The sequence below is a fragment of the Physeter macrocephalus genome, chromosome 3 (assembly GCF_002837175.3).
Source record: "Physeter macrocephalus isolate SW-GA chromosome 3, ASM283717v5, whole genome shotgun sequence".
In the NCBI taxonomy this organism is placed as follows: domain Eukaryota; kingdom Metazoa; phylum Chordata; class Mammalia; order Artiodactyla; family Physeteridae; genus Physeter; species Physeter macrocephalus.
In genome coordinates, this window is record NC_041216.1 from 31,109,766 (window position 1) to 31,134,546 (window position 24,781).

Below are 24,781 nucleotides of genomic sequence, written 5' to 3' on the forward strand. Positions count from 1 at the left end.
CAGGCCCCGCCCCGCCGCAGGCCCCGCCCCGGGACGCGCGCGCGCCGTGACGCACAAGGTCTGTGACGCACAAGGTCTGCGCCGCACGCCGAGCCCAGCGCCGTCAGGAGGCGCCGCAGCGTGGGCGTGGCTATCCGCTTCCCCGCAGCCCCAGGTTACCACGGTCTCTTCGGTCACCACGTTCTCCCCGGTCTCCACGGTCCCCGCGGCCCCGCGACCCTAGGCCATGGCCCCCGCGGCCGCCAGCCCCCCGGAGGTAGTCCGCGCGGCGCAGAAGGACGACTACTACCGTGGCAGGCTGCGGAGCGCGGCGGGCGGCGCCCTGCACAGCCTCGCGGGTGAGCCCCCGCGGGGCCGCGGGGGCCGTTGGGGCGCGAAGCGGGCCGACGAGCCACAGGCCCTCCGGTCAGCCCTCCGCAGGCTCGGCCAGGCCCTGCTCGCCCCCCCAAGACCTGAGCCGAAGGAAGGAGCGAGCGCCCCGGGCTTTGGCCCCTGCTGCCGGGGGCGGGGGTGGGGGCCAGGCACCAGGCGTGGGAGAGTCCACGGCTCTGGGGACACGGGGAGTCTCCCGTGGAGCAGCGGCGTCGGAGCCCAGTGGAGGGGCAAGAGCGTGGGGTGGATTCCAGACGACAGCGGGCTCCTTTTCGGAGCAGCCGAAGCGAAGCTGGGCCGTAGATTCGGGCGGGTAGCCATGGGCAGGTTTTGAGCAGGAGAGGGACACGACACGATCAGAACAAATGGCCCGTGTATTCGTTTTGCTAACACATTCACTTACTCTGTGCCAGACACTGCTCTCCGTGCTTCAGAACGTTAACTCATTTTTTTCTCGACACATTCCTCTGAGTGGGACCTGTTGCTAGTCCCTTCCTTAGAGACAGGGAAGCGGGGATTCCAGAGAGATCTTGTAACTTTCTGAGGTGTGGGGAGCTGGGATTTGATGCTGGATGGGTGGGCTCGATTTGAGCTCCTGGTCACTCTACTACACCGTCCTCGTGGCCCTTCTGGGCTCTAGAGCAGTTGCCCAGGCGGGTCCTGGACGGGGAGGTGGCTGCAGGTTGGTAAGTTCTCAGGATACTCAGTGGCCCAGACGAGGCAGGTATAGATGGAGCAGAGTGGACAGCACAGGAGGCCAGGGAGAGGACAGAGTGTGGTTTAGGACAGTCTCGGCCGCGTGGAAGGGTGACGGGGCTGGGCCTTGGCAGCGGAAGGAGGCCTGTTCCTAATCCTTACGCTGCACCACCCTCGCCCCAACCCCTCAGAAATGACGTGGTTCCTCCTCTCAGGTGCGAAGAAGTGGCTGGAGTGGAGGAGAGAGATTGAGCTGGTGTCGGATGTCGCCTACTTTGGCCTCACTACACTGGCAGGTAGCAGCCCCTGGCAGGACCTCAAGGCCCACAGCACACGCCGAGCCCAGAGGACAGGAGAGGGGCTGCCAGCAGAGTGAGAAGCTTCTGGAGGTGCTTCTCAGTGTCCCCCGAGCTCGGCCGCATGCAGCCTCAGGGAAGGAGGGGACCCCGAACCCTTTCCCTAGGTGGGAGGCCAGGCCCTGAGCCCAGGCCGGGGCCTCTGGAAGCTCTGAAGCACCCCTGTCAAGTCTGTCTGGGAACGCTTCTCCGTGGCTGAGCCCGTGGCCCGAGAGGGGTCCCGGCCCTCGGCCCTGTCACAGGGCCTGGGCTGTGAGCATCGTAGGGACCCGGTAGAGAGAAGGAAGTCGCTGGCAGGTCCCTGCCTGTCCCTCTCCCCGGTCCCTCTCCCCACAGGCTACCAGACCCTCGGGGAGGAGTACGTCAGCCTCGTGCAGGTGGACCCGACCCAGGGCCGAGTGCCCTCGAGGTTGCGCCGCGGGGTCCTGGTGGCGCTGCACACGGTCCTGCCCTACTTGCTGGACCAGGCCCTGCTCCGCCTGGAGCGCGAGCTGCAGGCCGGTGGCGACGGTGCCCGGGGCCCGTCGGGGGCCAGGCGCTGGATGCGCCGGTGCTCGGCCGCCCTGACGGAGCAGCAGCAGGGGGCGCTCCTGCGGGCTGTGTCGGTGCTCAGGCAGGGCCTCGGCTGCCTCCAGCGCCTCCACGTCGCCTGGTTCTACATCCGTGGCGCCTTCTACCACCTGGCCAAGAGGTTCACAGGCACCACCTACGTGAGTCACAGGTGCCGCCTGGGCCCGCTCTTCTGCAGGGAACTGCTCTTCGGGGCCTCTGTCCCCGAGGACAGCCACAGGGCTGGAGCTGAAATCCTCCACTGGAAGCACGGGTCTTATCCGGTCCCATTTTGCTGAAAGACCTGCACAAGGCTGGCTTCCATAAACCCTGAGGGCAGGGCAAGTCTGTCTTCCTGCCGCCAGCACGTGTGCCCGCCCCGCTCTGCACCCTGAGCGCAGGCCTGGGGCCCCGGCTCCTGGACCCCATGCCCACCCTTCCAGGCCGCCCTGACAGAGGGTCAGGTGTCGGGACATCCTGATGGTGACCCACAGGGACCCTGTTGCCACCAGCATCCCCGCTAGCCTCCCCTGGGCTCCGCCCGCCACAGGCACTCGGACCCTCCTGAGTCTCGGCTAACGCCCTTGCTCCCAGGTTCATCCGGAGGGCCTTCCCTCGGGCCCGCTGCCCCCTGGAGGTCTCCAGGCTGCCTTGGCAGTGCTGTCCCGGCACGTGCACGCCCCCTCCTCAGCCCCGCCCCAGTCCTCACCACGCTTGCTCTACCCGTTAGGGAGGGTGTTTGCTAAGCTGCTGCCACAGAGGGGCCTGGAAGCACGGGCTCAACCCAGTCAGGGCACTGGGGGCTGCCACGGGGCTCTTCCTACGCAGGCACCCAGGGCCCTGCCTCTCGGGCTCCAGGCTCTGGCCAGTCTGGCTGACCTGACTGTCCCCATTCCCTGGGGGGAAGGAGACAGAGGCGGGGGGCAAGCAGCTTTCCCTTGGGGGACGTGGCCGGGAGTCCCAGCTGCAGAACGTCACCCGGGTGGTCTGGGGCCTTGCTAGAAGCGGGAGCTCTGTTCCTCCCACGGGGCTGAGTAGCGGGAATGCCACGCTTGGCGCCCCTCCCATCCCACTGGGCGCCCTGCTCAGGCTTCTTCGCCAGTTCTTTTTCTATGAGGCTTGGAGGCCTGGTCGTCCCCCTCTCTCCCCGCGACACCTTGCCTGCAGCCTAGTGACTGCGGGCTTCGAGGTTCGTGGCCGTCCTCGCTCAGTGCTGGGCTCCCGCCGGGGGTGAGGCCCTGAGCTGTCCAGCTGTGCCCCCCCGGCTGCCGCCCAGCACAGAGCCTGCCAGGTGCTCCTGCCCCATCCCGCAGCCAGAGGGCAGGCCTTGGCTTCGTCCCACAGGGGAGGCCTGGCCCCTGGGCCACTCAGTGCCTCATGCCAACGGATCATGTGACTGTACCCCCCCCCCCCCGGGTCCCTGACAGCTCCGTGTCCGCCACCCGCTCGAAGAGGACCCTCGGGCCCGTGCCAGCTACAGGCTGCTGGGGCTCGTGTCCCTGCTGCACCTGGCACTGACCGCGGGCCTGCAGCTCTACGGCTTCCGGCAGAGGCAGCGCGCCCAGAGGGAGTGGAGGCCGCAGCGTGGCCTGTCCCACCGCAGGTGCGCAGCGTTGCGCCAGGGCGGGGGCTACCCAGCGCCACACGGAACTCGGGCTCAGTTCTGTCTCGTCGTCCCCCCTCTCCTGCCAGGAGCTACGCAGAGGAGAGAGCAGTTTCCAGAACCTCGCTCTGCACCTTGTGCCTGGAGGAGCGCAGGTACTCGACGGCCACGCCCTGCGGCCACCTGTTCTGCTGGGGCTGCATCACCCACTGGGCCGACACCAAGGTGGGCGTCCTGAGCGTAGGCCCCCGGGCCACCCCCGCTGCACTGGGCCCACTGCCTGCCTCCACAGCCGCGCTAGTTCGGGGCGGAGGGCGGGGCGGGGGGGGTCCTGTTTTTAAAAGCCCCCGGCTGGGCTGGAGGCAGGGAGCTGCGGTGGCCGGAAGCCCGCTGTGGCGGCTCCGCTCCCAAAAGGCAGGCCCCAGCCACCCACCTGGGAACCCTCGGAGCGAGAGCCGCACGCTCGACCTTGAGATCTCAGGGTGTGGGGTCCAGGGGGCCAGAGCAGGGAGCTCTGCCACCTCTTACCCCTGCGCTGGCTTCAGGAAGGGGCCGGTCCCAGGCCCCCGTGTACCTCCGCCCCGTCTCTCCTTGGGGCCTGAGGCCAAGCCCGCCTCGTTACTGGGATGTCGCGTCCACACGCTGCCCAAGGAGCCTTCCTCAGGGCCTGCGGGGCGCGGGTGGCTGCAGCCTCCTCCGTGGGGTCCAGGCCGCTCCGCGAGGCCCCAGGGCACATGTGTGCCTGGCAGGCAAGGGGCTGACCTTCCCGGGCCAGTAGGGACCCGGCCCTGAGGGTGGGGATGGGGGACCCGTGAGCTCACACCCAGAAACTCCGAGAGGCTCAGGGCAGCCACGGTCGTTCCGCGGCCAAGCGCCCTCCCTCGTCCCAAGTCACCCGTGGCCTGGCCATCTCCTCGCTGGTCACCGTCCCTGCTCTGCGCCCCGACTGCCTGCATCATCTCAAAAAAATGTTTTTTCTGTCTTAATAGAGACGTGTGTACATCTGTGTTTTACTGGAGATGCCAGTGGGGGAGGGACCCCCGGGGTTGTAGGGGTCACAACCCGTGACCTTCCTCCTCCCCCCACAGATGGAGTGTCCCCTCTGCAGGGAGAAGTTCCTCCCCCAGAAGCTGGTCTACCTGCGGCACTACCGCTGACCCGACGGAGGGAGGAGCCCAGGAGTCTTTCCTGACGTCAGGAGGAAGTTTATTCTCAAGGTTGACAAGTTGACTTTACTTGCACAGAAATCATGAAACTCTCAAGTCTTTTATTCTTTGTCACATAAGATACCGTGCCAGCCGCCAGGGAGGACAGGCGCTGGACCTGGACCTGGCCGTGAAATGGCTTCAGGGCAGGTTGGGCAGGGCCTGCAGGGCTGCCAGCCAGACAGCTCAGCACTTAAAGAGAATTTTCCTCCCTTCTCCAAACCGGTCATTTGTATCCAACACCAGGCACACAGTGGGGGCAGGGCCAGGCGGGCCAGGACTGAGCAGTGTGCCTTCCCAGCATGGTCAGTCTTCCAGCCCAAACGACCCACAAACCTTAACCCTTGTCACTGGAGCTGGCTTTGGGGGCAAGGGGGCACAGCCCTTCCCGGAAAGGACCGAGATCGATCGCCCCCTAACACATTTGGCAGGTGCCTTGTAATGAATGTCAAGTTTGTTTCCCGTTTTAGAAAACGGAGAGCTTCTTCCCTGGTGACGCAGTGATTAAGAAGCCGCCTGCCAATGCAGGGCACGTGGGTTCAAGCCCTGGGCCGGGAAGATCCCACATGCCGTGGAGCAACTAAGCCCGTGCACCCCAGCTACTGAGCCTGCCCTCTAGAGCCCGTGAGCCACAACTACCGAGCCCACATGCCACAACTACTGAAGCCCACACGCCTAGAGCCCGTGCTCCACGAGAAGCCACCACGATAAGAAGCCCGCACACCGCAACGAAGAGTAGCCCCTGCTCGCCGCAACTAGAGAAAGCGTGCGCGCAGCAACAAAGACCCAACGCGGCCAAAGATAAAAAATTTTAAAAAGAAATAAATAAAAAGAAAATGGAAGTGTGCGTCCTGGCCTCTCAACACGAGCGGTCACCTCCTGCTTGGAGCGCCTGGCAGGTCCCAGCCAGCCTAACCCACTGAGGCCACCCGTCTCCAAAGCTGGTAGTGGGCCAGCTTGCCTACACCGGCTCACGGCTGTGTCCAACACACTTCCTGCCACCACTTTTATTTTCAGGTTTTTAGAGCTACCTAAGCTGTGCAGAGACAGGACTTCACCATAGGCATCCTTACACCACCAGTTCCACAGAAGTGCTGGTGTGTTAGCGCCGTGAGGTGAACGGAAGCCCACGTGGAAGGGGCCCTCCCAGGGCCCCTGCAGGCTGCTTCTCCCTCCATGTGACTCTGTGGGCGCCGTGATGCAGGAACACAGACTCCTCAGCGAGCAGAGGTCAGCCCCAGAGGCAGGCCGTGACCGTGGGCCCTGCTCCAGACAGGCAGGAGCCCCAGGGGAGGCTCCACGGTTCCCAAAACCCCTTACTTACACTCACCAAGTGCCCGCAATTTCCCGTATTTCAGGCCTGTGCATTTATCATGAGAAAGTATGAAAAACCAAAAAAAGTCTAGAGTTTGAACACCTCAGGTACCACAATGTGGTAATAAAAGTACCAATTTGGACATCATTTACACGTGAAGTTAAAATTCAGGATCAGGTACACAAAAGGTCTTCATACGGCCTCTTAAAAGCAAGAGGAGCTCGATTTCAGCTAGGCAAAACCTGGCAAAAGAAAAGCCAGGCGGTAAACACTCGATGTCTGAAACCCGCAGGCAGATGGAAACGGCGCTTGCAGCGGGGAGTGGGAACAGACCACCGGTGTCTGGGCCGCGGCCCCAGCAGCACGGCCCGCCCTCCAGGGAGGCCGCGCTCCCCCGCCAGGCCCTCAGCGCCGGAGGCGTAGCGGGTTACGTGAAGACTACGGGAGAGCAGGGACGTCGTCTTTAATGAGGCTGGAATTAAAAAGTCACTCGGTGAAATGTTTATGAGTACTGGTTTTTATCACATCAAAAAAGTTGACATGCAGGTCAGAGCTGTTTCCCCGCAGAAAGTGGGAAGCCATGTGTGAAAAGCCACAGAACTGGCTGCTCCTGCCAGGTGTCTCTGAAAAGGGGCTGCTGCATCAAAACACGTTTAAGTTAAAACAACCCTTCACGTATCAAAGAAATGTGTCAAAATAATCTCAAACAATTAAAATATATATATTTATAATTCCAGGCCCTCAGAAGCAATCACGGTAGTTAAGAACGAAGTTTTGAGTCATTATGATAGAGGCCAACTCAACGCATCTCTAGCGAGATGAAATTCGGAAACCGGCATTAGAGCCCGGAGTTGCCGCAGAATCTCCTCCACGCGCCGGACGGACGGGCGAGCGTCCTCCGGGGCCACGGTGAGCGTCCCGGGAGGCAGCAGCTGGCGGCGTCCTGGCTCCTTCCGCGGACCCGGCCCCCCGCCCCCGCCCCCCAGCCCACACGGCTGTCCGCCCGGCCTGCGCTCTGCAAGGCCAGCGTCTGGACGCCTGACCGGCACTGGAAAAGAAATCAATGCGATTCGGTTTAAATGCCAGTTTCTTCAAGAACCTGATATTTCAGTTACAAATAATTGAAGCTCCTTTTTAAAAAGAAAATAACTCCCTTGTAATCAACTACTTTATGTGAGGAAAGAAGACGGCGTCACAGCAACTCGTGGCCGTCCAGGGCCCGCGGAGGGCGGCCGCGTCTAGCTGGCGAACGTCTTGCCCACGTCCTCCTTCCCCTTGTACGTCCTCTTGCCGTGCGTGAACGGGATGTACCGGTACTTGATCATGTGCTGGGGACAGGCAGACGCGTCTCAGCACGGCTTCCCCGTGACCCACCTTCCCTCCAACTCCGAGCCCCACCTTCTCCACATACCGGGCGTGGAGCCAGAGCTCCGGCGGACGCCCTCGCCCCCCCCCACTGCCCAGCGGAGCCGGCCGAGCTGCCGGAAACCCTGCGGGTGTGGGATGGGCTTCGTGACGCCCCATGTGCTACTGGGCTGGGGACGCAGAAGGGGTGGCACCCGGGCCCAGGTGGTTGGGGGGCGGGGGGAGGCCAGGAGGAAGCCGCACCGCCCTGTCTGGCCAGGCCCGTTCTAGGGTGGTGTTGGCAGAACACACCGTCTGGCAGGTCCTGGGCCCCGACTGGCCCGCAGTATGGTGTGCCAGACCTGAGGGTGTCAACTGGCTGTGCTGTGCTGGCGGGGAGCGGGCACCGCCCCCGTCAGACCTGCAGGGAGGGCAGGGGCCACACGGCCCTCCCGCGTCTCGGGCCCGAGCCGGCTCTCCCAAAGCTACCAGCAGCGGGCGGCGTGTCTCGCGGTGCAGAGCCATCCGGGTTTTACCTTTATTTGCCTCTTCATCGTGATGCAGAAGAGCATGATGAAGTACATCACCAGGATGGGCCAGAACACCGGCACGTTGAACGCCTCAAAGAAGGTGCAGACCATGGCCACCAGGATGCCCTTGGTCGCCGCGTGCCTAACGGAAGGAGAGAAGGTCAGTGCCGGACGGCGGCCCCGAGGACGGCGTGGGTCTCCACTTGCGGAGGGGGGTGGGCGCTGCGTGGGGCGTGTCCGACGTACTACGTGTGACCACGGACACGGCGTTCTTAGTCCCTTGAACACTCGAAGTTTTCTGAAATTACACAAAGTGTAAAACAGCAGTGGGGGCCCTGGCACTGCCCAGGCCGGCAGCTGGGGGATGCAGGTGCCCCCCCATGTGCTGCTGGGGCCCACGTGTAGAAATCCAGTCCCGAGCCTCAAGGCTTGAGTCCCACACGCCCAGCAGGCCGTCCCCCAGTGGCCGAGCGGTGTCCCCGGGGAAGCAGGCAGAGTCAGGCCTCAGGGCCGCCCTCCCTCCGGCTCAGGGCCCAACCCATCAGGGTCACAGCCCTACTTAAAATCCCCCTTGGTCCCCCTTTCCTCGGGGGGCGGCAGGACCCGGCCTTGCCCGCCGCCACCCCCCACCCCCCACAGCCCTGGGCCCAGCGTTTCACACTCATCCCACAGGGACTCACCAAGCACCCGCACGGCCAGCCCCGCACCAGGAGGACAGGCTGAGGGCGGCAGCTCTTTGCCTTCACTTTTGTGACGACACAGGACAGACACGTTCACGGACCACCCCCCCACACATACCACTAAGGGGTCACCTCCATCCTCCTGTCACGTTCGTCCTTGTCACAAACAACGTCACACACACGTGACCGCCTCCAGGAGGCCTGGGGACGCCCAAGCCACCCCGAGGACCGAGTGGGGAGAGAGCTGGTCCCCCTTCAGGCCACCGGGAGGGGCGCCGTGCACGAAGCAGCGTCGCCCCGAGGCTGAGTGTGCCACACACCCGGGACCCGCCTCCCCAGCAGCAGCCTCTTTTCGGCGGCGTCGAGGTGCAGCGGTGTTACCTTGGGAGGGGGGTGGGCGCTGCAAGGCCCCGAGACCCCCCTCCACGCCCAGCGGGCACGCTTCACGTTCTGGGGGAGTCAACGTTCAAAACGAGGAAACACAACAGAACTGGCATTCCTCCAAGGAGTCTAAGCTGCTGGCTCGCTGGGACCGAAGCGCCTGCCCCCGTCTCACGGCCACGTGCGGGGACGAGCGTCCTTCACAACCACCGTTAGGAAGTGACTCACCAAAACTTAAACTCTGGGAGCCTGCGAATGAAGGGCCGGAACTCCTCATTCTGTTTGGTTGGTAATGAGGGGCCATCGTCTGAAAGGCAGAATGTCACCCGGAGGTGAGGCAGGCAGTGCAGCTTGTCGTTTCCACGGCTGCCCTTTCAAGGTTCCCTAGAGCATGTGAACCAGCAGGCCTGATACGTGACATACGGATTTACATCCTTTAACCGGACATAAAATGGGGACCTTCAGTTGATTTAGAAACCGATTCACTGCTTTAGAAGATCTGTATTAGAATTTCTTTTTAAGACCACTTTAAGTGATCACGTAAAAATTCAACCACACGCCGATTTTCAGGCACGCGTCAACAGTACAACACGAGGTACGGGGAGGATGAAAGTCCGCAGCCCACGAGAGCACAGAGGCGGGAGCCGTGAATCCACTCTCAGGGGCGCTGGGCTCAGGACGGCCACCCTCTGCAGTGAGCCGCGAGCCGGGCCTCGGGCTGAGGCCCCCAAGCTGCCTCCCAGCCCACGCGGGAAGGTGCCCTCCCCAGTTAACAGATGGAGAAACTGAGGCCTACCGAAAGGGCCTCTTGTTTCCTAATCCCCCCAATGCAGCACCAAATGAAAGGGTTGTTTCCTTTGCTATTTTCATCAGATACTCCACAGAAAAAATACACAGGCTCCGATGGTGACGTGAACAGGCTGCGTAAAGTGTGCCTCTGCCGTTAACAACTGTGCCTCTGACTCCGTGGGCTCCACAGGAGCTGCGTCGGCTTTTCCCAACAGTGGCTGCAACGTGCCGGAATGGAGGCCTCAGCATCTGGTCGTGAGCCATCCCTGCCCTCAGCTGGCCCAGCAGATGTGTGCCAAGGCCCCCACCTGGCCCAGGTACGCCAGGAGCAGCCAGAGCCACGAACCTTTCAACCCATCGTCCTCAGGGGACATCGGGGGGCCAGTGGCCTCAGTCAGCCACGTGGAGCCGCCGTGGAAGCCTGCTTTTGTGAGAAAGGGACCTAACAGGCAAGCGTGGAGGGGACGTGGATGGGCCAGCTACCCAGGAAGCAGGCCCTGGCTCCCCCCGCCCCCACGGGACCTCGCCAGGTTCCACAGCCCGAAGGCTCACTTTCCTCACCTGCCAAACGGGGGTGACAGGAGCGCCTGCCTCCTGTGACTGTCACAAGGGCTTAGCAAGTCGTCCCACAAACTTGCCAGGATCACAGAAGTTGCAGGTACATTTTAAGCACCCAGAGAACAGTCCCCGAAATTTACATTTCAAATGTTTCCAGAGAAAATGGAGCAATCCTGGGAAGTGTAGAAAGACCACAACTCTCCCCAAAAGGAGCAAAGTGGACGGTCTCTACTCTACCTGAATCTTCCATTAAGGAGGGATCCACTTTTGGAGAAAGGAAAGCTATGAAGAGATTCAGATGGTAGATTCCCAAGGCGTAGGTCACGATGTACCAACCCTGGAAGAGAAGGAGAAACGGTCAGTGAGGCCACCCTGAACCCATTCCCTATCTGGACTGAACCAGGACATGGAGTCATAAAAAGTGACCGAAGTGCAGTGAGCATCCATGCTGACAGTTTATCTTAAACTGCACCGTGGGTCTTGAGAGTGGATAAGCCAAGGTCCACACGGCGAACGTTTTCAAGGGTCCGGTTAGGTGCACCCAGAACGTAAAGCCACCAGCCCCCCGGAAGGCAGCAGAAACGGGGGTGCTTCAACGAAGCCTCACGCCCAAGCTGCAAACCCAGGTCACAAGCCCTGCCCTCGGCCAGCGGCGCCTAACCCAGACGCAGGCTCCGGACCAGCCTGAGACACTGGGGATCGAGCTCCTCCCGGCGGGCGGTTCACGCCACCACGCACTGTGTCAGGAATGTTCATAACGTTTGCCCAGAAGAAATCCAGAGCTGGAAAATCAGGAAACCAAGCACAAGTCAGCAAAGTGTCGTGGAGCCAAACCCCCCTCAGGCGGCACAGAGAAGGGGGCACACGTGCCACGTGACTCGCTCTTAGAGGAAAGACTTCATCCAGTCAGGACCAGGGCTGCACTGCAGGACCAACTGTAAAAGCCTAAACATTGTCACACAAACAAGATGAGCCCTTTCTGCCTTAAAATGTTTTCAAGTCAAACAAAAACCGAAATGTGAAGAGTTAACAGCTGAAGGTTTACACAGCTCCTCGTGGTGGGCTGAGTCCGAAGGGATGCCAAGGCGGGTAGAGACTCAGCTCAGAGCACAGGAGAAACCACCTGTACGAGATGCGCCCGCCCCCGCCCAAATCCCCCAAGTCAAGGTTTCTAGGTCATTCTTTCCATTGAGAATGCACCAAGGTCCAGTTTCTTAAAAAAATCTAGAGCCAATCACAGCAAACTGAACGTCAGTCGTAGACACCCAATACAGACCGCACCCTGCTGCAGAGCTAGACCGGGGCCCCACCGCCTTTGCACTGAGCCTGGCCTAGGCTTCCTTGTAGGAACGCAGACACAATACCATCCAAGGACAGGTCTCTACACTTAGCTTAGATGAGAATTCCCCACAGCACTGGACGCAGCATAGCATCCAGTAGGTGAGGTATCCATCTAAGCACACACATACTCCTAAACCTTGGGAAATACCTGGAAGGAGGGTGTTCGCTTTCAAGGAGGGGGAGAAAATGCCTCAGCCTCCTTCCTCTGGACAAGGGGGACCCACGGGAGCGCGAGCTGCCCTCCTCTCAGGGTCCCCAGGGCACTCCCGTCCAGAGCCCGGCGCTCACCAAAGGTACAGGGAGGGCGTCCGTGCCCTGGAGCCGCCGTGCCACCCTCGGTCACCCCACCCGGCCCTCCTCGGACACCAGCATGGCTCACGGCACCCAGGGAATGGGGTGGCCAGTCCGGGTGACTTTGTCCCTAGAGAGTCCCCGGCCCCCGTAAGTCCTGCCCGACGCAGGGTCAAGGAGCGCCAGAGGGTCCCCTGTGCAGACCAGGACACTGGAGAGCGCTGTCACCTCACCAGGCCCGGCTGACACCAAGACTGTCCTGGGAAGCCCAGCAACAGAATACAAGGAACTTAGAACGGGATGTAAACAACCCCCCTTTAAAGACAGTCACTGAAGTCTTTCTTATGCTTGGTGCTTAACTGAAAAATGATCTTTAGAGACCCTTTCCTTCACCATAAACCCACCTAATCCAGAGACAGGAGGAAAAACACCACCCCAGCCAACACCACAGGGAGGTGACTCGTCACCGCCGCCCCCCACCGACCTGCAGCAGGTAAACTCGGATCACGTAAACGAAGCTCAGGCCCAGCGTCACCACCCATCGCACAGCCGTGTATGGCGTAGACTTGTCCAGCCAGGACTGATAGACCTGGAAAGAGAGCGCCCAAGTTACAGAGACCCTGCAGCTCCTCCTGCAGAGCACACTTCCTGCCAGCGTTTGCCTCAGATTTTAAGTCAATGGCACTAAGCGGTGACTACAATTAATCCAAGATTTGCAGTGCTTCCTGAGGCAAGTCCACCCCTTAAGCAAAAATACTACAGAACCACCTCTCGCAGCACGTGGTCCTACAGCATCAGCCCAAGGGGCCATTGTGGGGAGACTGAACTTCAACCCCAGAGAGGATGGGACAGAGAAAGGAGAATGTCAGCACCCTGCATGTGGGACTCCACCCGAGGTCCTGTCCCAAAGCCCGCTTCCCCCGGAGCCGGTCCCAGCCGCCCAGGAGCCACGGAGCCGACTGCCTTAGTCCTTAGCTTCACACAAGTGCACGTGTGTGTGTATAATTAATATACACGTGTGTAGTCTAAATTTGAGATTTTAATCTTGAAAAATTTCAACCATTCGTGAGAGAGAATATGAGCCTACATGTGCCCATCACCTGGCTTCAATAATTATGAACTTTTCCAGATGCTATTTTTTAATTTTATAAATCAATACAGTTTTAGTTTTGAACCAAACTGTGCGATTCTTCGCACAGTTAGACTGAGTTAGACTCCTTCCTCCAGAACTCACGGGCCTCGCTGCAGCCCCAAGGGGTATTCCCGCTGCAGAGCGCAGGCCTGGGCCAGAGGGGCCCAGGGGCCGCGGACATGGGTGTCTGGACGAGGGGACAGCAAGGACAGAGCGGGGGCCGCCAGGTCTATCCCGCCCAGGAGCTAAGAATGGTTTTCACATTTTAAAAGTTGTTGGAAAAAAAACACAGAAGACAAGTACATGGCCTGAACCTCAGGAGACCCAGCACCCTCACGGCAACGGGAAAAGCTTCCGAGAGGGTGAACGAGAGACCCAGGGAGGGGCCGCCCACCCTGCGGGGGCTGCCAGCACACTTACGCCCCAGGGAAACATCCCAGGGTCAAGTCTCATGTAAATGTTTCCGCAACTCAGTGACCCGAAAACCAACCTGTCCAAGCCTTGTGAAGAATCTGTACACCACAGAAGGTTTCCCGTGGACGGAATCTCCCACACTGTCACCTTCGGACATGCTGTACACGAGAAAAATACAACATACTTTTAAATTAAAGAACAAGCACTCAAGGACCGGATCATTTTGCCCTATTTTCATCAACACCGTCTAGCAGGTTTCCTCAGTATTCACTGTTTCATCCATGCCGTGGCTTGCTTCTGTGTGTCTTTGCCCCCAGTCACCCAGAAGAAAGAAACCAGCCAGCGACACGCTTTGGTGGAGAGCCAGGAAGGCATGTGACATGCAAAGCAGCAGCACTGGGTGGACTTTCGTTCCTGCTAATGTCACCTGGCTCACACTCCTCCGGCAGGTCCCCAGGAGCTGCCCTCGCTGACGGCCAAGTCCTGTGGCCCCGCTGCTGTGTCCACCTCCCGGGGTCGGCCCCCAGCACCTCCTCCTGCTGCTCCCCGGGCTCCCCTCGGTGCCCCCACCTCTCCAGGCCCTGCCCGCGGTGCCAGCTGCGCACCTCCAGGTCCTCCCAGAGCCGGTACCCCCCACTCCATGACCAGGATCCTCAGGTGATCAGCCGTCTGCGTCCCAGTTCCTTATCTGTGCGTGGAGGTAATCCTATCCGCTCCTGACCATTTCAACATGCCGTGCGATTCCACGCGCCTCTAGCCTGCGAGAACCCAGGTCACTAAGGGAAGCCAAGGGCATCGTCACCCCTATTCCACAACAGAGGATCAAGCCCCAAATAGTTTAAGCCACTTTTCAAAGTCAAGAGTAGCTCTGACCTCAGCTCCTGCAGCCCAGCACGCCCCCACCTGAACCTCGGGACCAGAGGATGCAGAGGACGGAGGGCCCTGCCAGCCTGAAGCTGGTGAAGACGCCGGGGCAAAGCTCTCGCTGCCCACAAACTTGCGGGTGGCTCCTTCCGGTCTGGCACCACGGCAGGGCTGGGGACCAGAAGCGGACTCCAGCTCGGAGTCTGTTTCCAGGGCCCCTGAGTGGCACGGCTGTGCGGCCTCAGTTTCCTCATCGGGGAGATGGCACCTGCTGGCACAGCAGCCCTTCCCATTCAGACAGAAAACCACGGCTCCCGACGGCCCGAGCTGCCCCATCGCCCGGCCCGCGCACAGCGGGGCTGGGGCCTGAACCCACGCCCGCCGACACATCCTTGCCACGTGCACTGAGCAAGTCGGCAGGCTCACGATGCGATCGCGGGTCCCAAGTGGAACAACGTGCCCCTTACAGCTGACCCTCGAAGAATGCAGAGTTAGGGGCGCCGGCCCCCAGCAGTCGACAAGCCGAGTATGACTTTACAGTCGGCCCCTGGATCCGCAGTTCAGCCAACCACAGACTGTGCAGTACCGCAGTACTTTTCCCGTGAAAAAAATCCACACGTGAGTGGACCCACGCAGTCCAAACCTGTGTTGTCCAAGGGTCAGCTGTACAACTCAGGTGTGAAAATAACCTGAGCGGTCCCACCAGGCACGTCATCACATCTGCGCTGAAAAGTCTGTCATTCAGTGACCCCATTTCCTGGAGCCACCGTGTGGAGGGGGCCGACTAGGCTAGCGGGCGCAGGAGCAGCAGGACTGCCACGGAGGAGCCTGGGAAGTGCCCTTTGCTCTCAGGGGAGCCGCGGCTGAACTGAACAGGTGAATCATGGCTCCCAGTCCTGTCTTTTTTTTTTTTTTTTTTTTTTCGGTACATGGGCCTCTCACTGTTGTGGCCTCTCTCATTGTGGAGCACAGGCTCCGGACGCGCAGGCCCAGCGGCCATGGCTCACGGGCCCAGCCGCTCCGCGGCATGTGGGATCCTCCCAGACCGGGGCGCGAACCCGGTTCCCCTGCATCGGCAGGCAGACGCGCAACCACTGCGCCACCAGGGAAGCCCCCAGTCCTGTCTTTTAAGGAGGTTTGTCTTTACGTTCAACTGGGAAAAACTCCATTTTTTCAAAGGGGCTACATTAGAACTTGTCACCTAGGACAGCCAGCCACCCTCTTTAGGCCAAAGCCAGGCCAGCAGAAAGCTACATCAGTAACATCATTTATCCTTCGGTGCCATACAAATTACCCTTTATTTTACTTTTTATGACCAAAGTGTTTACCTTTAAAACGCTTCTACTTGAGCTGAGCTGAGGCATTAAGATGAACATTAGAAAAACCTGGCTATTCCTTTAAAGAACGTGCCCTAAGTAGAAATGACTGCTTTTAAGTCTCATTCTTTCAACTGAACGTGTGGAAAATCTTCCCAAAACAAAACAGCCAACTTCAGATCACCTGGAAAACGACAAACATGGTAACACACGGCTCCACGCCGCGGCTGAGCTCGCCGACACTGACGTTAAGAACGTGAACTTTGGAGTCAAACGGCCTGTCTCTGGCGTGACCCGCAGGCCACGGCGGCCGGCCCCACTCCCATCTGGAAAGGGCCCCTGTGGGAGTGAGCGGCCAGCCGTGTCAGCACCAGCAGCAGGCCTGGCCCGTAGGGCGGCCGAGGGAGCGAGGGAGCGAGGGAGCGAGGGAGGGAGGCAGCGGGCCGTCTCCCTCAGACACGTCAGACCTGTCCCGGGGGGCAACCCTCGCACGGCTGGCCGTCTGCGGCCCTCTTCCCTCTGCTGTTGCAAGGCCGCCTCCTCGAGAGAGGCCCCCTGTGACTGTCCAACAGGTGCCGGTTCCTCACATCACGTCGCCCTGTTTTATTTTATGTGACGATCGTTTCTGATTGCTTTCCGCTTTCTCTCTCTATTGCCTCCTACTAGAACACAAGCTTCCTAAGGGGCAGCCTTGTCTGTCCACTGCCAGCCCCACGGCCCACAGGGCCCGGCACAGAGCTCGCAGTGAGTGAGTTCTCTGTTGGATGTCACTGCTTCAGGCTCAGCCTCAAGAAAACAAAGGCAAAAATAAGACAAAGCCATTCCAAGCAGAGACCAGGAGTATCACGTCTGGAGAGTGCGTACAGAGTTCCGGAGCCACCACTGCACCTGTGTGTGGAGCGGACCTCCCTCCCCAGATGGCCCCGTCACACGCAGAGGACAGTCCCGCCCGGCGCACGGTCACCCATTCCTCCTGGGGCCCCAGCGTGGTCATTTCCCACACTTCCACCCTCTGAAGCTGTTCCCTCCGCTGAAATGCCCTTCCAGACCTCATCCACTCGAGCGCTCGGCCAAGCCCCGCCGCCGGCTGCTCCCTCCCTTCCCGTGCTCACGGGAAGGCGTGACCACCTTCCCGTCTCCACCGGACCCTGACCACACCGCACCTGCACCACCAGAACCAGGGGCCCCGGGGGTCCACCTTACACATCCCCAGAAGTGAGACCCACCCGACCGAGCAGCAGGCGCCCCGGACGCTCCCAAGCTCAGGTGCCCATGGCAAGTTTCCGGAAGAAGCTCTGGGCCCAGCACACGGGGCGCCGTCGGGCGGCTCGGCCCGAGCGCTCGGAATCCTCGGTTCGCAGAATAGCCAGGACTCGACCTCAAGAGACCCAAGTCCAGCGCGACGCTTCCTACCCAAATCCCGCAGGCCGCCCTGGGTCGGCGAGGACACCGAGGCCCCACGGCCCGGGCCGGGCGGCCGACCCCTTCCAGGACGCGCCAGCGGGGGCCGGGGGCCGGGAGCCGGTCATCGCGGCGACCCCAGGGGCCCCGTTCGGCCCCGGCCCCGCGCTCGGCCCCCAAGACTCCGGCCCCCGCCCGGCCCCCGCCCTGCCCCACCCCACCCGCCGGTACCTCGCGGTCCACTGCGGCCGAGCGCGGTCTCCCGAGGGCCGCGGGAAGGAGGACGCGGGTGGCGGCCGCGCCGGCGCTTCGCTCGGTCCGGGTAGACGCAGCCGAGCGCTTCCGCTCCGTCTTGCGCGGCACCGCCTCCCGGGCCTTCAAGATGGCCGCCGGGGCGGGGCCGAGAGCCTCCAACCATTTCCGCTTCCTGTGCGGGCGCCCAGGCCGTTGGCGGAGCGGCGCGTCGGCGGAAGGGATGTCAGCAGCGGAAATTCGCCGCGTTGCGCAAGCGCAGTCGCGTCCTCTGGCTCCGGGCCCAGACAGCTCCGCTCCAGAGATTGGTAACGCCCAGAGACTGAGCCCGAGGCCACGCCCCCTCGCGACCAACGAGCCAATGGAGGAGTGCTATGAGGTTGCTAAGGGACACTCTAGAGGCAAGATGGCGTCCGCCCGTGATGGGTGCGCGAGCTCCCGCTTGGTGCGCCGAGACCTCCCGGCTCGGCCACCGCGGGACGGTAACAGCCGACTGCGCCCTACCGGGCCTCGGTCCGGATGGGAGGGAGGCGGGCAGGTCCGGGCGCTCGCTGCGCGTCCCCGCACCCGCACTTTCACTTCAGGAAGTCCAGAACCCGCGGCCCCCAAGCCCAGCGGGGCTCCCCACGCGAGCCTCCCCCGAGCCCAGCCCGCAACCCCCGGAAGCCTCGTCGACCCCGATTTGGGAGGGACGCGCCTTCGCGTGTCCCGGTGCCCGCGGGATGGGCGGGGTCCCGGGCCCAGAGTAGCAGAACCGGCCGTGTCTTGGCGACCCAGCCGGCAGGAACCGAGTCGGCCCTTGGTGTCCCTGCGTCCTGGCAGGGATCGCCTCCTCTGACCGCGCCTCCCAACGTCCCCGACGCGCGGTCAGAGGAGGTTTGATAGGACCTGTTCATAGAATGAAAAAAACGGGGCCGTAGAGATCCGAGTCCACACCGCTTAACTTCAGGTAGAACCCGAGCCTCGTTTATGGCAGATACCAGAGTCTGGCAACCCCAAGCTTCCCTAGAGCCGCTTGCCCCAAGTTGGCCTTGAAATAGGGGGGCTGGTGGGGAGGGGGCCCTGCCTCCTCCAGGAACTACTGGAGTTGGGGGATGGTGCACCCAGCAGCTGAGTGGCAAGAAGTGGCGATGGGCAGGCCCTCCTTGGGTGCAAGTGTGGATTTTGTCCGGAGGGCACAGGAGGCCACTGGGGGGATGAGGTCCCTACAGAGAGATGACCGGGACGGCTCTTCCCCTTGTGCCCTCACTTACCCCCAGCTGATTGGGCTCAGTTCAAATGTCCCCTCTCAGGAAGGGTCCCCTCTCAGGAAGGCTCCCCACCCCCGCGCACACCCATCCACCCTCCCACCAACACGCACGCTCCTCTCAAGGACCCTGCGCTCACTCCTAGCCTGCCTCCCCCCGGGCCTCTCTGCACAGAGTAGGTGCTCAGCGTGTCTGGTGCATAAACAGATGAACAGGGAGAGTCGTGACCGAAACTGAGCCTTTGGGGAGCAGTGGGCAGGGGAGTTCACTGGGGGTGAAGCCACAGACACCTGGAGACGCCCCGGGACGGCCCGCACCTCAGTGCTTGCTGGCCATCAGCCGGGTCACCTGTGTCTCTTGCTCACCTGTGCACCCTCCTTTCAACATTCAGGTTACGGGGTCTACGTTTACCCGAATTCTTTCTTTCGATATGAAGGAGAATGGAGAGGAAGCAGGAAACATGGTAAGGATGGGCTGTGGCCTCTTCCTGCAGCCATGCCGCTGATGGCCTGTGTCCCTGCCGATCTGGGGGCCACACAGGTGCTGGCCACACCGGGCCCTCAGCACTCACTAGTGCCCGTGAGGGGCCATCCTGCGGCGCTGGAGGCCTGGACAGCTCCCCTGGTGCTGATGAAATCTGCTTTTCCTTTTTTTCTGATGATAAAGAGACTACCCGTTTTTGTAGAAAATCTAAGCAGCAGGGGAGAGCAAGTATCAAGTGAAAGTCCCCTGGAGTCCCCCCACCCCAGAGGCAGGCCTGAACTTTCCAAAGTTTACACTCACGGTTTTATGCCTGTTTGGGGTTCTGTCTGCTCACATCCTCTGCTTGTTTTTCTACTGGAGGATTGATCTTTCGGTATTTTCTCATGAGCTATTTTTACATCTGTTGGCTGCCAGGATTTTCTGTATTTTGAACCTTTTGACTTTTATTGATTTTTCTTGTAACGTTTTTGCCCCACGGATGTTTCTCACTTTTGTGCTGAAATCTCTGATTCTCTTCCTGGCCTGGACAGAGTGGTTCCTCCTTTTGGAAATGTGTGTATGCTTCAGTGTCACCCTATGACCACAGACTCTCTCTGTCTCCCCTTCTGCCATTGCACTGACAGAGGCGAGGTGGCCGTCGAGTCCCCTCTGAGGAGGTCGGGGGCGGGGTCCTTGCACTTTTGATGGCCGGGACAGCAGGACGATGCTCAGTCCTGCTTCACGGACGTTCTTGGTGGCGGACACGTGTGGGTGAGCCTGCAGAGAGCACGTGTGGGTGAGCCTGCAGAGAGCACGTGTGGGTGAGCCTGCAGAGAGCACGTGTGGGTGAGCCTGCAGAGAGCACGTGCCGGGTGAGAGATGGGCTCAAACGCAGAGACTTTCATGGCTCCGCTCTCGTCCCTGAGAAACGAGCCTGGCCACCCGCATGCCCCAGCGGTCACTCCCAGCCACTGCCTGACAGCACGGTGTCTTTCACCAGGTCAGGGCCAACTTCTGCTGAAAGACGGGAGTTATTACGAAGGCGAGTTTGTAGACGGAGAGATCACGGGAGAGGGCTGCCGGCACTGGGCCCTGACAGGTTAGCTGGCCCGACACTTTCCTCCTAAACCAACCCTGGTGTGAGCTGGCCCCTCCCTTCCGGGTGCAGAAGGCACTTCCATCTGTAACCTGGGGACCCCTGGTTTCCCTGAGGTGTCTTGTAATGGCCTCGCGCCAGCCTGGGGCAGGGTGGCCACACTGCTGCCCGCAGAACCTCAGACCCCCACCGGCAAGCGGGTGTTGGATTCTTAGCGGAGAGAAGCCTCACCCCACGGACTCTGGCCCGGCGGGGCCTTTGCCTCCAGCACGCAGATGCCCCAGAGAGGGTCCCCTTGCGATGGAGTCTGCACGCACACTGCTGGGAGGGAGGGAGTCGCATTTCCCTCGTTCAGGGTGAGCAGTGAGATAAAGGGACACCGTTTTTTGCTACCACTGCCCGGGGGTCGGGCAGGAACTACTGGTTATCCCGCGGGACTCGGGAAACGAGTCTAACCCTGCACACCACTTCCGCCTCCCGTCCACACCAGGGAACACCTACACCGGACAGTTTGTTCTGGGAGAACCCCAAGGACATGGTGTCATGAAGTACAAAGCCGGCGGACGTTAGGAAGGGGAGCTCTTCCGCGGCCTGAGAGAAGGTCCGGGGTCCGCGGGAAGGCGTGAGGCCTCAGCCTCGGGGTGGACACTGTGGGGCCCGGACCCCAGCCCTCCCCGGATACTGACTCGGGGCCTGGACGGCCCCGGGCGCGAGTGTGCTCCCCGGTCCGGTGCGGTTCAGAGCGCAGGGCTCACAGCGAGCCCCTCAAACCCGGTGACTCAGGTCCCCGCTCAGCCATCGCCCTCCATCCCGTGTCAGCGGTCTGGCCTGGGCTCGGCCGGGCGGGTCTCCCGGCCTCGCTGAGGGTCGCAGTGGCTCGACCAGCGCTGTGGGTCCTCTTGACCCTCGGCTCAGTCACCTCCTCCACGTCCTGTGGGACCCAGTGAGTCAGGAGGCCACATCCCGGGGAGCGGCAGGCAGAGCCCCGGGGTCACCGGAGCGAGCGGAGCAGTCCCAGGCCCCGACAGCACGCCCGGCGTGGGCGCAGCTCTGTCCCCCTCCAAGGCCTCCCGTGAGGTGTCAGGACGCCCTCCCCTTCCCGAGTGTCCAGGCCCCGAGACTCCGTGTCGTCACGAGCACTTCCTCTGGCCTTTGGGCCCTTCGAGTAGGTGGTAGAGGCCCTGCATGACCGTCGGTCCTCAGCGTGAACTCGCACCTGCGAGCTGGCCTGGACCGCGCGGCAGCGCCACCCCAGCCGGACGGCAGAGCGTTTCAGTCTCCGATGCTGGGGGGTCCGGGCGCCCCCACCCTCGCTCGGGACCTTGAGAGCTGGACCCAGAGCCTCTCCGGCTGCGTGTGGCTGCCAGGCCGCCCCAGATCGGATTGCGGAGCCGAGGGACCCCCATGGGGCCCGGCTACAGGGGGTGCCGGCCCCGTCCTTCTTCTAGACGCCCCCCTCCCCCAGCGGAGGCACGAGGTGACCCTCGACTGTCGCCCGCCTCCAGGACAGGGGCACCTAGTGGACGCAGATGGACAAGTGTACCGGGGGTCGTTTCACGACAGCAAGCGGCACGGCCAAGGACGGATGGTCTTCCAGTGAGTCCGCCGTCCTGTGGGCCGTACCCCCATCGAACACCCAGCCCTGAAAGTACGGTCTGTGATTTTTTCATATGATCCTGCAATTTCTCCCTCAGTTACTGACGTTGGTTCTGTGTGTATTTAGTAGAAAGAACATCCATCCCCCTCCTCCAATGAAACACCAGGTGGGAAGGTCGGGTGGGAGTGAGGGTGGAGCGGGGCCGAGTCGGGTGGCATCCGCGGGCTCTCTGCTTCGGGCCCAGTGCTGGGCGTCTTTCACTCTCCGGGCAGTTTTCGTGCAAAATCCTGCCCTTGGGATTTGCAGGCCCCCCCCATTTCCTTCCCGTTATCCTCTCCAAACCTTCACACCTGGGGCCCAGCAAGCGGGGCCTGCCATCAGTGCACCACCCCGGGCGCCGAGGCCACCTGCCCCGCTGGCCGGGCCCTGGCACGGCCGCAGCTTGCGCCATCTGTTCCGGGCCTATTTTTGCCTTGGTCCCGGGGGTGCGTGCTGAGCCCCAGTCGGAGGAGCCGGTGTGCGTCACACAGCCACCTGGCCCTTCCCAGCCTGAGAGCAGCCTCCGCGTTTGTCCCTCAGGAACGGAGATGAGTACGAGGGCGACTGGGTCCAGGACCAGCGCCAGGGCCACGGGACGCTGCGCCGTGCGGACGGCCCCATCTATGAGGTACGGACCCGCCGGCCGGGCGTCCTCTACCCCTGGTGCCGCCCGGGGCGCAGCCCAGGTGCTGCCCTCTGACCCTGCGAGGTAGGGTTGGCCACCGTTCCCGTCCCGTCTGGTCCCTGAAACCCCCCTGACGCAGCGCTCTCTCCTGGGGGAACGGCCTGGTGAAGCCTTTTGAGAGGAGATACCCGTGGGGTCCCAGGGCCCTCGACAGCCTGGGGACGCCGGCGAGGGCCCTTCCCGCTCCTCGCGAGCGGGGCTCTGCGCCCCACCCCCCTTCGTCGTGGCAGCTGCTTCTCTCGGGTTGATGGGGGGTTTTAGGTGCCACGAGGCCAAGAGATGCAGGCACATGGGAAGACCTCGGGCCCCCAGAATCCATCGTCCTTGTGCTTCCTGCACGCCGGCCTGTGGGCCCAGCCGGCCCTGCAGAGATGCAGCCAGGGGCCCGAGAATGCCGCGTGAGCCAGGTCTGAAGGATGGGAAGGGGCCACCGCATGGAGACCGCAGGGGAGGGCGTTGCAGGCAGCGAGCGGAAGGGCGAGGCTGGGCTCCGAGGCAGGAAGAAGCCTGCGTGGCCAGAGCAGGGGTCAGGGGAGGCAAGGCAGGAGGTCTGGGCAGTCCCACGCGTAGGCCCTGGAGCCACGAGGGGTTGGAGTTTTATCCAACACATCACAGAAAGTGCTGGAAGGAGTCGGTGACCCGATCCCTGTGTTTGGAAGGTTTCTCTTGCTCTCACTCATGGAGAGAGGTGATGGCCGCCTGCATGGGGTGTAGAACCAAATTTGGGGTGGTTTGGAGGTACAGACACTGGACTGGTTGACAAGAGCAGAAGCGAAGATGTCCCTGCATTTTTGGCCCAAGCGTCGGATGGATGGTGGTGATGCCTGAACCAGAATCCACCGGAAGACAGAAGTCACACCAGTAATTGAACGTGAAAGTATTAACTAGCGAATGACAGCAAAATACTCAAAGGAGTAAAAGCAGGAATATGGAAAAGGAAATGCGAAAGTGACCCCAGGAGGCGCCCCCAAAGATGGGGTGTGGGGACCGGCCTGGCTGCATCCTCGGGCCTGACCGCGTGGGGCTGAGGCCGTGGGAGATGTGACTCGTGGTACGTGGTAGCTTTGGGAGTGACTGAGCTGCCACCGAGCTTGGCTGTGATGCGCCAGCTGAATCTGGGCCTCGGGAGCCGAGGGTTGCACGTGGCTGTGGATGTGGTGACGGCGGCCGCGAGGCCCTTGGTGTCCTGGACGGGAGCTCAGGTCTGCACTCAGCTCCAGCTACGGTCCTGAGAGTCTCTCACTTCTCACAGCCTCAGGGGTGAAACAATTTGATTGTGTGGGTTGCAGAATTAGGTTGTCAGCTGAATTCATATCTTTGCCAAGTCTCTCATGTGAAAGTTAGAGTGCAGATTGGGAAAGAAGTCCTGGGAGATGAGGGAAAGCCCAACCCCTCCGGAGACTCAGACCCTGCAGACAGAGGGTGTGGCCGCAGCCCGCTGGGTTGGAGGAGCTTCCCTGGGCATCGGCTGCCAGCCGGGCCGGGCCATGTGTGCAGGAAACTCTGGGACACAGAGGAACTCGCCCAGGACAAACCCCTGTGCCTGAGGGGTTAGGAGTGGGCACCCTGGAGCCCGAGGGAAGCCTCTTCCCCGCAGGGTTCCCTGCAGCACCCAGCACGACACCAGCTGACAAAGCGACACGTTTCAGGGTGCAGCTCCCGGAGCACAGAGTCGGGCAGGAAGGGTCGTTTTGGGGCCGAGAGGCAGTAGTAACTGGCCAGGGCCCTTCCTGAGATGGAGTGGCCTGCTGGGGAGCATGGAGTCTTGCCCTGGCTGCGAGGCTCCCCCCGCATGCTCACCTTGCCTACTTGTAAAACGCAGAGCTCTGCTTAGGTGACACCACCTCCCAGGCCGCTCCTGGGACCACAAGTCCTGGTCTGGGCAGCCAGCCACTCCCGGCGTGCCGCCTGGGCCGCTGCGGTTGGCAGTTTGCTCCGGAGCCCATTTGCAGATGCCGCTGTGCCCCGGGCAGAACTCTGCTTCTTCTCCCCAAGGGGGACGTCTGTCCATCCTCCTGGGGCCAGGCTTTAGGGCTCACCCTGGGCAGCCCCAGCCACTGGCCCGAATTCTCCAGAGCTGCCACGGAAGAGAGAAATGCAGGGGGACCCGGGAGGATCTTCCTCGCTCGGAACCCCCAACAGCGTCCACACCTCGCGGGCTGGGGGCGCGGGGGCGCGGTTCTAGTGCCCGGCACTGCCCTCTGGCTCCCCGACTCTCTCGACCACGTTCCAAAGACGAGGAGGCCTCGCCTTCTTCCAGGGAATC

The 24,781-nt window shown here is 61.8% G+C and overlaps 3 protein-coding genes across 4 annotated transcripts in view; 2 read left to right on the forward strand and 1 right to left on the reverse strand.

Annotated features, from left to right (window-relative positions):
- Positions 1–120: 120 nt before the first annotated feature.
- Positions 121–7,075, forward strand: PEX10 (peroxisomal biogenesis factor 10). 2 transcript variants are annotated; one of them, XR_002891957.3, is made up of 7 exons: positions 121–338; positions 1,284–1,364; positions 1,761–2,134; positions 3,401–3,576; positions 3,666–3,801; positions 4,665–4,793; positions 5,252–7,075. XR_002891957.3 is itself a non-coding variant. In XM_024125666.3 (6 exons), exons 1-6 carry the CDS (start codon positions 227–229, stop codon positions 4,731–4,733), a joined length of 948 nt encoding a protein of 315 aa, XP_023981434.1. In that variant the 5' UTR covers positions 121–226; the 3' UTR covers positions 4,734–7,075. The 2 variants fall into 2 exon arrangements, 1 of the variants encoding a protein (XP_023981434.1); XM_024125666.3 differs by having other exon boundaries at positions 4,665–7,075.
- A 93-nt stretch (positions 7,076–7,168) lies between these two features.
- On the reverse strand, positions 7,169–17,528 carry RER1 (retention in endoplasmic reticulum sorting receptor 1). Its single transcript, XM_024125667.3, has 7 exons — positions 17,369–17,528; positions 13,633–13,714; positions 12,495–12,599; positions 10,616–10,715; positions 9,260–9,338; positions 7,977–8,112; positions 7,169–7,424 (listed from the first exon to the last, which is right to left on the reverse strand). Exons 2-7 carry the CDS (start codon positions 13,711–13,713, stop codon positions 7,335–7,337), a joined length of 591 nt encoding a protein of 196 aa, XP_023981435.1. The 5' UTR covers position 13,714; positions 17,369–17,528; the 3' UTR covers positions 7,169–7,334.
- Positions 17,529–17,795: 267 nt separating this feature from the next.
- MORN1 (MORN repeat containing 1) overlaps positions 17,796–24,781 on the forward strand; it is a 48,773-nt gene continuing 41,787 nt past the window's right edge. The window contains 6 exon segments of the mRNA XM_028484288.1: positions 17,796–17,871; positions 19,028–19,099; positions 20,099–20,197; positions 20,685–20,795; positions 21,700–21,790; positions 22,371–22,458. Of these exon segments, the coding sequence (XP_028340089.1) occupies positions 17,796–17,871; positions 19,028–19,099; positions 20,099–20,197; positions 20,685–20,795; positions 21,700–21,790; positions 22,371–22,458 (537 nt within the window).